This window comes from Haliotis rufescens, unplaced genomic scaffold, assembly GCF_023055435.1.
Source record: "Haliotis rufescens isolate VD_foot unplaced genomic scaffold, xgHalRufe1.0.p SCAF_7, whole genome shotgun sequence".
In the NCBI taxonomy this organism is placed as follows: Eukaryota; Metazoa; Mollusca; class Gastropoda; order Lepetellida; family Haliotidae; genus Haliotis; species Haliotis rufescens.
The window spans coordinates 14,770,908-14,789,594 of record NW_025964361.1 but is presented as its reverse complement, the minus strand read 5'-3'; the positions used below and the strand labels follow the sequence as shown (position 1 = coordinate 14,789,594).

The 18,687-nt window shown below is 38.5% G+C and overlaps 1 protein-coding gene across 1 annotated transcript in view; it reads right to left on the bottom strand.

Moving 5' to 3' along the window:
* Positions 1–15,610: 15,610 nt before the first annotated feature.
* The window catches only part of LOC124141843, a 73,088-nt gene continuing 70,011 nt past the window's right edge, over positions 15,611–18,687 (bottom strand). Inside the window, exon 51 of the mRNA XM_046509995.2 lies at positions 15,611–18,564. Within this exon, the coding sequence (XP_046365951.2) occupies positions 18,287–18,564 (278 nt within the window). The 3' untranslated portion in view covers positions 15,611–18,286. The remainder of the gene's footprint in view (positions 18,565–18,687) is intronic.

Below are 18,687 nucleotides of genomic sequence, written 5' to 3'. Positions count from 1 at the left end.
GTCGAAGTCGGGCATCGTAATTGTTGTGTCACACAGGTAGATGTTTAGTTCAACCTGTACAGATCAACCTTATAGTCGACCTTCCTCGGAATAAAACCCGAGTAGCCAATCCCACAACGTCGTACTTAGAAATTGGCAACTTCTTTTTAATAAGACTTGTTTGAATGCCAAACCAAAGTCCAATGTCTGACGTCCATGTGCATGGTCCTTTTCATAACATAACATAACTTTTGAAATTCTTAATAGCATACATATAAAGTGGCAACTTGTTGAGTTGTTATTTAAAAATACGTTTTTAGTTCGGTTTTGGTTTTAGTCAGCTACTCTTGCGAGAGTAAACGACAAATGAACATAGAAAGTTATGTATTCAATGCGTGGAATATATAGCAGCTGTTGCATACTTTAACCGACATAAAAAAAATTAGAAAGTGATTCATAAAGTTTCATTTGAATACTGATAAAAAAATACCTACAGGTGCTTACTACACAACTAACTGAAAAGCTTACGTTATGCATGTGAGAAAGGTTATATCGCGGGTGTTTTTATAATCGTATTTCAGTACAAAGAAGTTTGGTTGTTCGAAAATAGACGTGATGGCTCATGACTGAGCAAACACTTGTGATTTCGTCTCATAGTCCTGTACATTTCTAAGAGCTTTGGACACTAAATCTCATTTCAGTAGAATGAACAATGATAAATAGATACAATGCTCCTTTACAACCTCGTTGACGTCGTTAAGTGGTATGCTATTCTGGTTTGCAGACAGAACACACCCAGTGCTTTGTTACCGCAGTCACTTATGACCGCGTACAATAGTTTGGCGTCAATGTACAGTGTCATGATTTCAACAAACAAGTAATCACAAAAATCTCAATATATCTATTAAGAATGCACATTCATGCATCACGTATCTTCAAATTAATGGGGCTGGTCATTACAAAGAGAGATTATCATAATTCATGTTTGGTTTGTATTCATTAGTGTATTAGTATTGTTCAAACTCAATCTAAGGGCACGGTTGGTCCAGTCGTCTAAGGCGCCGCGATTCGCTGTGCAGAGTTGCGTCCCTTGGACACGCCAGAAACCAGATACAGAAATTCAACCCATTATTATAATGAAACCCATTATAAAATACATAATCATCGGTTTTCAGCATTACGACAAATGCAATACGACACAGTATATACTCAGTTTGCAGTAGGGCATTGATGGACCGAATTACGGTGCTATCTTCCAATGAAAACGATCAGACATCTTTGACACTTAACATACAGAGGGTTGTTTATATCATCCAATGACCTGCCATAATATATAATATTATTATGAACGTTTTCAGGTCACGACATGAGATAAACATGTCATTTGACAAGACTGGACTAGAGTTCTATTTATTATTATTTTCTTATTGTTATCACGATCATAGTCTGAAAAGCCTCTTTCGGATTCCATCACAAACTACACAATGAAGGGTATTGCTGGTTATAGTCACACGTGTGGGGAAACATTGCAGTGGCGTGTGCTACTGGTGGGCAAGGGCATGCTTACGCGTTTCGCGAAACAGGTGGAGTCATCACTGATTTTCAATGGAAAGATACAACAAGTAACGAGTCCAATACTGTTAGTGAGTGAGTGAGTATGGTTTTACGCCGCTTTTAGCAATATTCCAGCAATATCACGGGGGACACCAGAAATGGGCTTCACACATTGTACCCATTACGGGAATCGAACCCGGGCCTTCGGCGTGACGAGCGAACGCTTTAACCACTAGGCTACCCGACCGCCCCCTCCAATAATATTAACTCACTTATATAAATATAACTTTAGTTTATATATTGCCACTGAATATTGTACAGTCACTCTATTGTGCACTGCCATTGTAATTGATGTGCAGTAACTTTAAATTGAATATTATTTGTTGTTTGTTAGGTGGTGTCACACTAAGTTATGTTACGTACATGTTTCTGGGTTAACATATTGTTTCAATTTGGGAATCTATACGTAATACTTAGTACTCCAACTTCTAAATGCCTCTCAAAGAAGGTACTAGTGAAAGCCGATGCAGTTGATGCAGTTGATGTCGTTGATGCCGTTTCAGTAGATCGGAGTACTGTCGACACAGTCGGGGATGCAGGTCTACTGAACTTCCTCTGAATGATTCTGTCAACGCCGTCTTCCATCTCCGCACAGGTCCTCTTCAATGAAATGATAAATTGATTCATTATCGGTTATTGTAATGGTTGTTTCTTTTATAATCCGTGTAACGAACGATATTCATTTAATCAATTACATTTAATCAATTGATGATTAATATATTCAAAACCTAAACCATCCAAAATATTTGCCTTGTACTCATAACCCTCCCTTATTTTTAATCTCCCTTATTTTCATTAATTTTTTATGTTTTAAGTATCCGATACAAAATTACTAAAATAACTATAATAATTACTTTTGTTTTTGCCATCTTGGAAAAATGTTCAAATATAACAGTTTATCATTTACTGGCCGACGATGGTCTGTTGGAGATGCCGAGGGTTTAATAATCCCAAAAGTATTTTACGGTCAAGCATAGTATACAAGCAAGTGCAAATGTATCAACAAACCATACCTTGTAGCTTTGTATTGCCACAGACTTGTGCCCTGTCCTCTCATAGATAAGCTGTTTGTCTAGCTCTGGGTCATACAGGCGTGTTGCAGCATCCGCCTTCAGTGAGTGGTTTGAATAAAAAAATCGAAATGTCTGCATACCATGTATTTTCTTTTATAAATTTTATGGGCCTCAAATGAAATGCAGTGCGTGTTCCGTCTTTAGGTCAAATCTAATTAATATAAACACACATGTTTTCAATGTCTTTAACATGATCGCGTTAAAGACAATAATAGTACTGCCCCGCTCACTGTGTTGAATATTGTCAAAGTTAAATATCGGTGCTCAGTTATTCCTTACCTAAAATATGTATTTCTTTACTTAAGTCGTATGTGCACCATTTGAATCTCCGGGGGACGGTGGGGTAGCCTAGTGGTTAAAGCGTTGGCTCGTCACGTCGCGAAGGCCCGGGTTCGATTCCCCACATTGGTACAATGTGTGAAGCCCATTTTCCGGTGCCCCCCGCCGTGATATTGCTTGAATATTGCTTAAAGCGACGCAAAACCATACTCACTCACTCACTCACTCACTCACTCACTCACTCACTCGAAGCTCCGGACGCTCCAAGTTCTGGCAAACTTTGACGCATTTTCTTGCACACCGTCAATGTTTGAAGCCACCTCTGTTTGTTTGGGATGCATCTTCTGTGTATTTTAGACATGTCAACACATCAGCACCTACTGTTATTTCGAACTGTGAATTTCGTACCCCTGTTCTAAGATATCTGTGCTCATCGCGTGACCTCGGATCACAACTAAGGACAGTCAAATACACCCCTTTATCGAATAGGTGTTGGGGGGTACCCCCCACCAGCATCCCCTTCTCCCATAACATGTCCTCCTGGTCGACACTGATAACTTCAGCCTGCCTTTTCTCTTTCCCGATTCCCTACATGTCAGAGATTTGATTCTAGCGTCTGAAACAAACTAGAAAAGTAAAAGCTGAGTGCTATTTTACCTGTAACAATATTGTAGGCAGGAGACAAATTCAAAAGGAGTATTTTCGCTTAACTCCTCGCCCTTCTGGTTTCTGACCTCAATCGTAATCGTGCTTTATTTAGCCCCTTTTCCTTCTGAGCCAGTAATACAATGTCAGGGTTCAATACCATGTAATCTGTTCTGCCACATTTCCCCGTTCCTTCACCCACTCTTGACACAAGCGAACTAACCCATGCTCTTCTCGCCAGTATTCGATGTCCATGCTGATCTCACAATTCTTAAAGCCCCAACATCCGATCAGCCTAATCGGGGCGCATGCGCAGTAAATATTCTACTTAAAAGGGAAAATGGGCGGAGCTTGCTATTTATAGTAACCCACGTGTCTCAATCTAAAAATACATGCGGTAATCGGCAACGCGTGAACACCATTATGCACATTATCGTTGGAGTGAGTGAGTATGGTTTTACGCCGCTTTTAGCAATATTCCAGCAATATCACGGCGGGGGACACCAGAAATGGACTTCACACATTGTACCCATGTCGGGAATCTTCGGCGTGACGAGCGAACGCTTTAACCACTAGGCTACCCGACCGCCCCCATTATCGTTGGAAACAAATTAACGTTGTTAAACCTTTTAAAATCACTATTAAATATGTAGCTACGTTTACTCGAGGAAAATGGCGACGTTGTCCTTCCAAATCTGATCCCACATGTCGTAAGTTTTCTGTTTGAGAACTGGTCTCGGCTTGGCGTCTTGGGTTTCTATAGCATCCATGACATATCTTGATGATGTTGTTGGTCTATTTACATGTTCATTCCAGTCTAATACTGCCATATTCGCCCGAAAACGATAAACATCGTCAGAAAAGTTAATTCTTTTGTTATGATATTGTAACAGTAAATTGTTGAAACTTTCAACGAGAAACGTGTCCAGACAATAAACGTAGTCCCCGGTATGTTTATACACAATAGTACTTTTCAAAGCTTGACACAGAAGTAGCTCAGCCTTTGGGTCACAAATAAGTGTTTTTGATGATTCATAGTGCGCGTCGAGTCTACATTTCGACCGTTCTGAACATTTGTTATGGATTTCCTTGTAATGATTGACCACATTCATAATATTATCGCGGAACTTGTGAGCATCTCGCAGTTCCTAATGCACCAATAAAAATGAGTCTTGATACTTCCTGCTTTGTCCTGCGATGCCACGTCACATCCTCTTTGTATTTGGAACCCAAACACACACATTTAACTTCCTTTGTAACATTTTTCGTAACATGCAATGTGTCATTTGTTGACGTTGTAGCAGGGCGCTCCTCCCTGATAAATTTTTTGATGACCGGGTTCCTGTCATGACAATGCAATTTTTCATGTACTCCCGACACCATTGTCAACACTATCAAGATTCATAGATACGCCGAGTTCCAATAAGTTCGTGTTTTCGTGTGCAGACATTGTCTACATTTGATACAGTTTCCGTCCTGATAACTTTGTGAGTGTTAGCTCCAATGCAAACAACATCAGTAAAACCAGAGTTTCTCCGTGTGCCATGGCGAGCGTCAGTGAGAATGTTAATTCATCCATATTCGGGTATGTCACAATTTCTTCTAAAAGTGCATCCTCTCATGATTCACGACTTAAATCACAAACGACTTCTTTATAGTTTGAAAACATGTCAGATATGTAAGCTGAACCAAGTCTTCCAATGTTAGCTGCTTTCGCAAATCTGTCGTACTGATTGGGTAACATTCCAGACACAAGGTATCCACGACACATGCAAGAGTTTACCAAATATTTGTTACCAAGAAAGGGTGAACTGGGCCATATTATCACATGATCTTTTTCACATCTGAAAGTAACATAGGCAACATGTCCAATCATTTTCATGTCCAATTTCTGAACAGGAAACGAGCATGACAACCTGGGCGAATAAAGTCGATCACAGAGCTTTTCAAGAGCATTTTCAGAGGCACAAAAACTGTTTTGATTGCATTCATCTGTATTTTCACATTTGCTGATTGAATAATCATGAGTGAAAGATTCGTCAGTTATCTTCCCATCGTTTGCATCATCTGTGTAAACGTGTGCACAGACTGGATAGATATTTTTCACAATAAAATATGAGAAAGTATTATCGAGAAGTTGTTTGTTTGTCACAAGATTAGGGTTCCCTTCTCTAAGACAAAAATGATTTACTTCGCTTGTTCATAAATGAAATCAATTTCGACTCTGTTTTCAGCTAAAAAGTTAATTTTTCTTTGTGGCGAAGTTTTTCTCTCCGAATTTCTTCGTTTCACAGCTTCCATATTGTCTTTCGAATATTTTCTCTTAACCCCGTTAACATCGGTTAACATTCTAGCAATACCTGCCATTTTTAACGATATTCGTCACTCCATAGATCGGTTGCATAACATCAGCAGACAACAAAGAGAGAAAAGCGGGAAATTGGGCGTGGCTTATGTAACTCATAGGGGTGTGACAGGTGACTTTCACTTTTGATAAAAGTTTAACTTTGAGACTTTTGAGAGAACCTAACTTGAGTTGCATATATCATTTCGTTCGCCAAAGGTTTTGTTAATATAATGCAACATTGGTCGATTTTGTTTGTTTGATTGCAATGAATGCCATTAACCATCCAGACCACCACAACCCATCCGATACCCACGGTATTAGACTACCCATCCATCCCCACGGTATTAGACTAGACCCGTGAAGATCCGGGGTAGTTGGTTGTTTGGTTTGTTGTTTAACGCCGCACTCAGCAATATTCCAGCTATATGACGGCGGTCTGTAAATAATCGAGTCTGGACCAGACAATCAAGTGATTGACATCATGAGCATCGATCCACGTAATTTGGATCGATGACATGCATCAACCAAGTCAGCGAGCCTGACAACCCGATCCCTTTAGTCGTCTTTTACGACAAGCATAGTCACCTTTTACGGCAAGCATAGTTTCCTGAAGACCAATTCTACCCCGGAATCTTCACGGGTCAGATCCGGGGTAGAATAGGTGCACGGAGGCACGACAATCTAAATGACGTCACGCAAAAAATAGCTCGTATAGTACATTCTAAACGGTCGAGAGCGTGAAAGCGGGTCATACAGCCAATCGTCTGTCAGCTGTGTAAACAAAATGCTGTGATGAACTAGGTCACATATATAGCAGCCTTGTCAACTGAAGGAAATCAGTTGTGTAATCAAACCTTTGAGGAAGGCAGTCCTCTGTATCCACGAGTTAACATACACATATATAAGCGTGTTTTGTCTTTGAATGTAACCAAGCTCCTTCTCTATAGTTATGAATGACTATGTAGTCGATAAATATATAAGCTCTATTTACATCGTTAAAGGCTTCATTTCACGTGTAACCATGTCGACTGATGGTTGGAAAGTTTATTTATCTGGTATTTATTTTAAGCTTCTTATGCTGAACGGGTGATCGGAACTCTTAAAACAGCTACAGCTAGTATGTACAGGTATTTTACCTATAAACAGAGCTATCATTATTTGAATATTTAACAAGAATTGGTGAAGGATTATAATCACAGGCCTCACATGTACAGATCCCTGAATGAACGATCACCCTCAGATATTAATAAAGCTAATGAAGCTTTAGTATGGAGAAAACAATACGTTGACACTTTAATGAAACCAGTCAAATTGAAATTGAAATCAAACAGAAGTCAATGAAGAAACCCTTTAAGTTTAAAGTGGGCGATCAAGTGAGACTGTCTCATTTGAGACATACATTTCAAAGAGACTATCAAGAAAAATTGACTGAGGAGATCTTATTCATAAGAAGAAGGTACTATCGTGATGGTACACCAATCTATCTGTTGAAAGATATGGCAGAGGATCCTATACAAGGCAGTTTCTATGAGAATGAACTACAGAGAGTAGACAAGCCTGCAGACACTGTGTGGCGAGTGGAGAAGGTATTGAAGAAAAGGAAGCGAGTTGGCGTAAAAGAGGTGTTTGTGAAATGGACGGGCTATCCGAAAAAGTATAACAGTTGGATCCCAGGGACTGATCTTCAGAGTATAAAAGGATCTTCCTCTTGAGAAAATGTTCATTTACTCTCCAATCGTCATGGACTCCACATCGTGTCCTGATTGTGAGAAACAGTTTTCTAGGAAAGAGGCTATGCTGAGACATAGAAGGAATAAGCATTCACCAACACCAACACCACTGCAATTTACTCAACCACCACCACCACCACCATTTACTCCACCCGCACCACGACCATTTACTCCACCACCACCAAAATCTACACCACCACCACCAACAACAACACCACCAACACCACCCAAGGACGCAGAACAGTTCAAGTTTACCATTCCATCCAATGCTGTGGTGGTGGGTCCAAGTGGAAGTGGCAAGACTATGTTTGTGTTCAACATTTTACTACAGAATCGCATCAAACCAGTACCCAATAACATTATATGGTGTTATACGGAGTGGCAGCCTCTGTATCGGATGATCAGTGGACAGTTACACTATGTGACGTTTGTGAAGGGAATTCCTTAGAACCTGCATGAGGATCACTATCTGGATGCTCGGAATAACAATGTGATTGTACTGGATGACCTCATGTCAGAGGCTAAAGATGATAAACGCATCTCCCAACTGTTCACCCGAACCTCTCAGCATGAGAATGTCATGATATTCCTGTTGTCGCAGAATCTGTTTCCAAGAGGCAAGGAATCACGTGACATTGCTTTGACTTCTCATTATGTGACCCTCTTTAATTCCCCTGTGGACAGACATCAAGTCAACATGTTTGCCAGGCGCATCTATCCAAACAATACTGACCGGTTTATGTCAGTGTTTTAAGAAGCTGTTGCAAATGGCAATATGACAATCGACCTGCGTCCTACTACCTTTGAATTAGGAAGACTACAACCTTATGTACTTGAAGCAGTCAACACCCCACTGCCCATAAAAGAGGAGCAGACTGTCAACCAGTATCATTTGAGGCCAGCCCTAAGAACAGACTACATCTCAGAAGAAGCTGCCCCAGTGGACGACAATCACAATCACAGGACGACACTGGTGATACATCAATGCCTTCTTGTGACGAGTGTGGTATTGTGTTTGAAAATAATCATGACCTCCAGCGTCATGTCAGGTCCTGGTGCCCTGAGAATGGTTGGGAACCTTTGAGGAAAAGAGCTAAAGCTGAGATAGCGGATGCCTGCTCATGACAATAGTAATGTCCTATCTCATGTAGCAACCTCCAAAGTCACTGACGCAGATAAAGAGAGGGAGATTAGAGGCCTAGAATACATCTGGGAACAAACACTTAAGTACTGTCAAGATGATGTCTTTAAGTCAAGAGAGGAGTATGAAGATCAAGGAAAAAGTGAGAGATGGATTGAAAACAAGCTCATGAAATGCTGGGAATCAATTTTCCTAGATTGACTCTCAAAAGAGAGGAGTATGAAGATCAAGGAAAAAGTGAGAGATGGATTGAAAACAAGCTCATGAACTGCTGGGAATCAATTTTCCTAGATTGACTCTCAAAAGCTATCAGATATGTCAGCTACTTTGGGTATGGACCCCTTTTCAAACCTATTCTGGAGAAAATGAGGGCATTGAATCCTGATGGAGATCCAAAGGAACTCGCCACTAAAATCAACCAGTGGATGAAACCTATTGTGAAAGACATTTTATCTCATGTGGATCTGTCTGAGGCTGAAGATCTAGAGCGTGAAAAGTCAGATGTTGATGATGATACAGACACTGAACAATAATCTGTCAATTTACATTGTTACTGCCATTGTCTGATAATTGATTTTCGTGTTTGAATGACATGAAATAAATGAAATAAATAAACAGGTTAATTTTTGTTTGTTTTTCATATGTAATGACATAAATCCTTGTGGTTATGTGAAACCAGTGAACTGATATAGCTGTAGGATTATCGATACAGTAAGATATTCATTCAATCCGTGTTCAACAACAACAAAGAATAACAATCAACTTTTAATGCGGGTATTTATTAACATATGTGTCATTCAAAAGGTGGTACACGTACAAAAGAAGCAACATAATGTTTTAATAACATAAAGTCCATAGACTCTCAGTACAGTAAACATTACCTTCCCCATTTCTCCCAGTCATCACATTCACAGCAATGTTGACACAGTACACAGTTTTATTGCAACTGGGGAAGGGAATGTTTACTCGTTTTATTCGACCCACAGAAAACGTGTAAATACATTTTTAGCTATGAAGAAGTATTTCACACCGTCATTGTCCGAGACTATGTTAGATACATCAGCCAAGTCAATATCCCATCGAGCATTGGGTCCTGAAGCCACCACACTGTTCCGCTTGAACTTGTATATTAAAGGTCGGTGAAGCGAATAGGCATCTTGGGATGCCAACCACTTCTTTATGCGATGTAAACTAATATCAAATTTCCCCTCCTTTCTGACAATGAGATACAGCTTAATGGGCCCAGAAAAGGAAGCTGGGTGTTTGGGATTAAAATAAATACCAGATAAATAATCAATAATGATAGCTCTGTTTATAGGTAAAATACCTGTACATACTAGCTGTAGCTGTTTTAAGAGTTCCGATCACCCGTTCAGCATAAGAAGCTTAAAATAAATACCAGATAAATAAACTTTCCAACCATCAGTCGACATGGTTACATGTGAAATAAAGCCTTTAACGATGTAAATAGAGCTTATATATTTATCGACTACATAGTAACTATAGAGAAGGAGCTTGGTTACTTTCAATGACAAAACACGCTTATATATGTGTATGTTAACTCGTGGATACAGAGGAATGCCTTTCTCAAAGGTTTGATTACACAACTGTGTGCCTTCAGTTGACAAGGCTGCTATATATGTGACCTAGTTCATCACATCATTTTGTTTACACAGCTGACAGACGATTGGCTGTATGACCTGATTTCGCGCTCTCGACCGGTTTGAATGTACTATACGAGCTATTGTTAGCGTGCCGTCATTTAGATTGTCGTGCCTCCGTGCTTGGGGTCAATGGGTGCAAAACGTCCTCGGGGCAGAACGCCCAATGTGCTGTCATCAGGAAATCCCTTGTCAAAAGATTGTTTCATGCGAATGTTACATGTCAATGTAAATCAAAATAGTTTCCATTCTGACATTTTCAACGAAACATTCTTCACAACATACCTGCATAAAACAATCGTAAACTGTATATGGGTATATGTTCATTGTGATATTGAACTTAACGTCTTTGTAAAACCATTTGGTAGTTTTTTGGCAGTTTCGTTGACAGACACTTCGAGAAGCAGCTGGTGTCTTGGTTCACTATCGTTAGATTCGCTTACGCAGTAGATGTCTGCTGACCAACGGCTAACTCCTCCCACTTCTGTTGTGCAAAGTTGTTTCATAGACGACTGGACTGTAATGATTTTTTTTATATCGTGTGACTTTTGTTACATTGACTTGTGCAGGGCAAATCTGTCTGCAAAGATTTGGATGTGAATGTTGTCTCGTTCTTTAGTTATTCAAGATTTTCAGTCAACGATAACTCGCTGACCGATCTATTTAGAGACCGGTTTGGACTTTAATGTCAATATCTGATGTGGGCTGGACAAACCTTGCTGAACTTAAATCTATGCTTTGTTCATAAGTGTCACGTGATTAAGGTATTTCTGATGAAGTAAGTGGCGAGCGAGGGATACAGGGTAGATTCAGTTGCTTGGCTTGATGTGTACAGATCAGTGTCAGATCCTGAGAAAAGCCCTTCGTGATCAATCAACTCACAGTTACACACATCAAAGTTTGGAAGTTCATTGGAATCAAAATTTAGTAATGTTACTAATATAACAATATCAATTAATCCCCACACCGAAAGTGTTCGTGAAACTATTTTGTGTAACAAACACATCGTTGTCGGAATCATACGCACTCCTTATGACAGCCGTACCGTACCGAGCCAAACGTCGCTCGTCGTTTGGGCATCATGGTTTTTCATGGTTATGAACAACTGGAACACCCCTGACGTGAATATCATGTGAACATTAATTTTAGGCATTCATTTGATCGAAATTGGTTGTAGGTAGGAGAAAGTTCTCACTCTCCCGATTATTTTCGTCCGTGGAGTTCGTTCTAGGCCTCCTTTTCAGGATGCACATGTGGAACGGGGAGTGACTGTTAATTCCGTTTTTGACCAGCGAATGAAACATAGAACACTGCAGTGGCAACATTGTAATAGGAATTGGAAATTATAGTTACCTCCTTTGGTTGTTGAGTAACACAGGACAGCATGATCGTTCGAGAAATTTCGTGATTTTCAAGAAGGTTGGCTGTACCTTAATAAGAATGTCGGGAGGGCGATTCGAGGATTTTTATCACCTGACTTTGGTCTAATCTACTTGCGGGTTTCAAGGTTTCTGGTTTCATGAAAGGAGTAAAGCCTCTTTCAAGATGTTCAACGATATTCTATCCATTTCACATTAAGGTTTCTCTTCAGGAGAATTGTGACCATCACACGTTTGGAGATTCCCAATACCTCCTGTGTAGGAGGCTCAATGCAATACCCGGCTCAGATTATTCAAGAGTGACATGGGCCTTGGCTGAGATGACTATGACTCTCAAGTGTTCTGAGCTTAGACTCTGAGCACTCCGCCCTCGTTGACCCAGAACACTCCCCCTACACTATACTATACATCAAATCTCCATGGTTGATTGTATATTTGTGTATGTTTGTGTCTTGTATTCTGAACTTTATTTGAAGCGTATGTGGTTGGTGACTTGGCGTGTTGCTTGAATGACACATATGCCCCCACATTTCCCCCCCCTCCCCCCACCACACACACTCAACCCCCCAAAACAATTCCAGTGTTTCTGTATTCATGTGCCTTTACGTACTATATATTTTATTAACTATTAAAAAAATTGTGTGTCTTCAGACTATTTTGCTGTAAAACACATTTACAAATGTATTAAGGAATATGTAACGTTAGACAAGATGTTCAGCTGTTGTTCATGTGATTTCCCGATGTAAGTACTAATTCTAGGAATACCAAGAGACTGATTAATCAGATACGAATTGTTTTTGTTTGTTTTTGTTTGAAGTTGTTCTTGTTATATCGGACAAAAGGAGAAAAACCAGCCTGGTAAAGTAGAACTAGAAGAAACATATAATATTGTTGTGTTGTTTTTTTAATTAAGTTGGAAATCATGTCTTCATACCGCGAGTTTCACTTGCAAATACTGATAGCGCTCGGTTATTACATGTACGTCTTGTGACCATGAACACATGGAAACTTTGACAGTTTTAATCAGTGTTGACATGCTCTTGTACCGTATCATGTGTCGTATCCAGTGTCGTAAACTGTATCCTTGTTCGCATATTGTTCACATTTAATTTCCCATCTTTCGTTTCTACTTTTGATCAGGACAGCTTCAACTCTACCATTCATATCCATATGGGCGACCCTTAAATAGCGACGTCGAGTACACACGGATGTGAGAATGCCGAGTTTGAACTTCTTACACTTATTATGTATTCAGTTAAGGCTATTTTAGTACAAGGAAGCTTGGCTGTAAACATAAAAAGTTGGATGTCTTTAGGCACCTGTGATATGTTATAGGCTAGGATAGGCTCTTTGTACAACAGAGACAGTGTGTTCACGAAAATATTGAAAACATACACATGTGCTTCTATAGGTCTATCTTTTGTGAGTTGCTATAGTGTTACCCGAGGCTTATCAATGTTTAAGCATAAATGTTTAGTTATTCAGTTTATGCCGTATTTGTTCAATTAAAAATACATCTAACCGGTGACATACCAAAGAAAAAAGTGTTTCGGTTGTTGAATATGCGTTGTGTATTCAGACTGAAAACATTGTGCTTTGTTACCGCTAAGGCTTAAAAGCGCATTTGACATTTACAAATATACATAATGACATGTTTGATATAAACATATGGCGACATTTACATTGATTGACTGCTTTGTTAACAGGGCGTCGTCGCATAGCAGGACTACTGCTTGCGGCGGCAGACATAAATACTTTAAGTTACTTTTTTTCAAGCAAATTGTGTGAATGGCGGGTGCGACTGGTAGGACAGGACATGCTTCTCCTTTCCGCGAACCTTGGGCGTCAGCACTGATTTTCAGAGGTCTATTCATATAAAAAAACTTCACAGCTTTTTCGCCATAACGCAAGATGGAATCTTTCTTTGGGTATGATCCAACATCTTTACTGAACAATTATTACAAGGAATCTTGTTGTTTTACAGCTGCGTAGATCGATGCTCATAATATCAATCACTGTATTGTCTGGTCCAAACTCGATTATGTACTGACCGCCGCCATATTTTCTTGAATATTGCTGAGAAAACAACAAACAAACAAACAAAGAAAACACACTTATCTAATTACCTCATAACGTTAACATTCGATACTTCTGCCACAGTGGTGTAGCCGTATTTCTTATATTCTGATATGTGTGCCAATTGGAAGCACATTGTGCACATTGTATTCTCCACGCATACTGAGAGTTGGTAATCTGACATACGACCGAGACATTATTAAATTATTTCAGTCTTTTGTTATTGACAGTTGGTACTTCCTGTTTCCTAAATAGCAAAACACACTGCTTCATTATGAATAAGCTGAATATAAATAGCCACATGCGCCTTTCTAACACCAGGTCATGCTTAAGGAATGAGGAAGTGAATGTTGTCTTATGCTTGAAACAGACATATTAATCACAGACTTACTGACACGATCCTTGCGAAATTGAAAAAGGCATAGCAAATTCAAAAGAGATGTGGTAAATGCAGAGGGTATAGAATGTTTCATAGAAATCAAGAATGAGACATAAGTACGTCCCTGATATTACTGTCGCTACCTCCAGCATACATCTCTCTGCCCAATTCCCATTAAGATATTTGTTTTGAACAAACAAAGACTGTGGAGGAAGCCCTCTAATATCCGTTTATCGATGTAAATTGGCAAGTTCACCACGTGGTGCTAGCTTCAAAATGGTAATATTTTGTAAATAAACAAAACTCAGAAATAATAAATGATGCTTCAAACATACATTTGTTATTTGTTTTCGACATTACTTCAGGAAATTAAAGGAATTCTCTCACATGGACTTACAAAATGCCCCGTCAAAACATATACTCTACCAAATGGAAGATTAAAAACTCTACAAACATTTCCCTTCATTGTTGTGTGGCTGGCCTCCAAACACTTCAACATGCAATAGTAATACCTCATTTCCTATGCTAAACCATGAAAATGCACCTCAAATATATCAAAATGACAAACAGGTTAATTTTACCCTCCCCCAAAATGGTCTCTTCCAAAAGTTCACAAATATTGAGAAAATATGGTTAAGACGGATGATATGTCAAGTTACCGGTTTTATAATAATACTAAACAAATAATATGTATTGTACAGTATAATATTCCCTAAAGTGCAAGATAATGTACATTATATAACCTTAGACTATACGTGAGTTGATAATCGACTCGTAACATCAAAATGATATTTCTGTACTTTAAAGTTCAGTTCCTTTCAATGAAATCAGTGCTCCCCGGTTCATTCGTTAACGTGTGTGATCACGTGTGTGAAATCATTGGGCGACGACTTCTTGCAATGCCTCTTGTAACCGATTTTGATTACATTAGCGCTTCTGGATGCTGATCAAAGCTCAGCCAAAATGCTCGATGATGACCGGAATCTGTCCCTCAACGTGTTTGACTCCTCGCGGTCTGTAGTTGTTTTACTTTACTACGACAATGCCGCGTTTTCCTATCACTCGTTTCCCTATCTTGAAAATTCAATAATCTTAAAAATACAAGTAACTGATGTTACGAGGTTATTTCCAGATTGAAACGCAAAACTGGAACAGAACGTGAAATCATCTCATCATTTATTCACGAAGTATAGGCCATCGGCCTATAACATGTTGCAACGGTGCTACAGCCAATTTTTAACATTTCTTTTCTTAAATTATTAGCATAGAAAATATACATTCCCATATTTAGTAAAGCATTCGAATTGTTTTCAGACATTTACATGTCAAATTTGTGTAAACAAGGAAATATATAATACCTTTTGGGGACATGCAATTGCCGTTGGAGTTCATATGCACTACGTGTACATATCAATATAAAATGGTATTCACTTTCAACATAACCGCAGCTACATATATCACATACTGTTTGGTTTCTTGGCATTCTCACGTATCTACCTGTTTCTTTTTTTAGACGATGTGAGCCACATCTTAACCTTTCCAAAGCCACACGAAACTTGTTTATAGTAATACAGCCAAATATATTGTTCAACACCAAAAATGGGTTTAAATAAGAAGTACGAGAACCCTTTTAGAGCCTAGAGATAGGGAGGCATGCCAATCCTACTGGTACATACATTTTATATTGTGATCTCGCCATAAACTCCGAAACAAAAGATTCTATACTTCCAATAGGCTGATCTTCCCAGACAAATCGAAATCCCACTATATATATATTAATAATTTCAACTTTGAAACCCAGTTATTTTTTCCGTGGCTAGCTATAGCATCCAATACTAGTAAATTATAACATTTTTTTAAACGAGAGGTTGGCATACACATCAACTTATACCAGTATTTAACACAACGTTTATAAGCCTATGGGATACCTTCCACATTCACCATGGACAATATGGTTGGGTGTGGATAATCTTACAACAAGGAAATATTTTCCCGCAAAGATCTGCACTTTTTCTTTCTCAGAGTTACTATTACAAGCTAATCCCCATATGTCAGCTCCGTATAGGAGAACAGACATTACTTTCGAGTCAAATATCCTAAAACATACATCATGTGTGAGAGGCTTCAACTTTGAAAATGATTTTAAAATACCAAACACAATCTTTTTCGATTGTAGAGTAGAACTGTCATAGTGATTCTTCCAGGACAAATTTTCTACAAATATTATCCCAGATATTTATATAAAGATCCGCGCTCCATTTGGTTACCCTGAAAATACCATTTTTCGTGCATAGAAACCTTGCATCCATATTTAAAGACAACCACAAAAGATGTTTTGTTCAAATTTACTACTTAATTATATTCCTTACAATACTCATCTTATCCGTTTATTCGTTTTTGAAGACCAGAAGTAGGGTTCGACAAAAGAATTACATCATCAGCAAACAAAAGTTAAATCAGTTGCGTTAATTCCGGATGTAGTTGGATACCTGGATAACAAGATAACTCTGTTGTTTTCTGCCAGTTCATTTATAAATACTGAAAATAAAACAGGACTCAAGACACAACCTTGGCGACTCAGACATCTCAGAAAAGGAGTAATTATATTTTACCCATGACTTTACAGAGTGATAAATTGATCTAATACAGCCAATCATTTTTGTTGATATTCTTTTTTGAAGCAAAAATGACCATAACTTTGATCGCTTCACCAGATCAAACGCCTTGGTGAAGTCAACCAAAAAAAGCAGCATATAATTCACCTATGTTTTGCTAAAATTCTATTAGCGACTGAATGTAATATATAATCAACAGTTGAATAGCCGACTGAACCACCCTATTATAAGCATCGCTCCAAAATATTAATCTAGTTTTGATAAATGAAATGTATACGTTACTGACAACACTAAGCACGGTGATGCCTCTATAATTAGGAGCCGTATTCAGATCCCCCTTTTCATGTAAAGGGACAGTTAGTCCAACTGACCACAAAGTTCGAAACGAACACTTATTAAACAAAATATTGAACATAATAGCAAGATATGGAACCAGTATATCCCTGGAGTGTACAAGAAATTCTGCGATTATCACATCACTACCCGCCAACTTTCCACACTTTAGACTACATAATGCCTCATTCACGTCTTCGATAGTGATCGGTGAGTCGAGGATAGCTGATGTACACTCGTCCGAGATACAGGACACCTCCCTGGTATATATATACTGATCAACATACTTTTTGTCCTGATCCATATAAATATTTCCAAAATAGACATACCGATCCTCCATAGATATGTTAGGCTTCACAAGAGACGAACCTGATATCTTTAATGTACTCCAAAATGCCTTAAAGTTACTATTATGCAAATTGTTCATCAATATTTGTCTAGACTTATCCTGGTATAATATTTTGTTTATCCCTGATGAAAGATTCAAACTATGTCACCAGTCATCAAGTGAGATAAAGAATCTAGTTTTCAAGGTCTATCAATTGTACGTAGATAAAAATAAGACATATCACATAATCAGAACAGATAATTGTTTTTATTTATAAAGGCATTAAGAAAGACGTATATATGTTGAATGTTGAATATACTTATTAAGAATCACGTTGTATTATTTAAATATACATGTACCGGGTACAGATATTTCACCTCCGAGATATATCATAGCGTATACGCATAGGTACAATAAAGTTAACATGATCAACATATTTAAAGACAATCTAGTAACCTGAAGCACATGGACATAAAATTCATGTTTGTTAAATGTCCGTCGTGTCTGATATACATTTGTGTCGCAGTACTATATTTTATACAAGCATAAATTCCAGTGTTTGCTCAGTCTTCGGGTTAAATAAATAAACTACATTCTATTTTTATTTCAAGTGATTTATACAAATGATTATTGGTGGCGTAAAACCGTATGAGGTCTCTTAAGTTACTAGGAAATTAAACAAAAAACAAATATATATCATGTAAAAGCTAGTCTTGCTTGACCTTGAATTTCTGTGAACGATGAGTGTACGCTCCACAGACATCGATAGCAGTTATCATGACGTAAATACTTTCCACTTGTCTGGAGCTAAGTTTCATGACAAGCTCTTCCTCCTTTGTCAATGTTCTGTCAACAATATCGGCTCCTCCAGGCAATGTTCCTATGTGAACTTCATAATCAAGATCATTCCAAGGGGAAATAAACATGTTTCTCCACGACACCATGATCTTTGTGTTGTTTTGTGTCAAAAATATGCGTCCAGAATCTAAAACAGAACATCGAAACCTGAAATATGGTTGCAAAGTTCTTCAGATTAAATTACATTTTAGTTATTCCGTATTGTTTAAGGACAATTAAGGGCATCTGGGAATTCGTTCCTCAATGATTC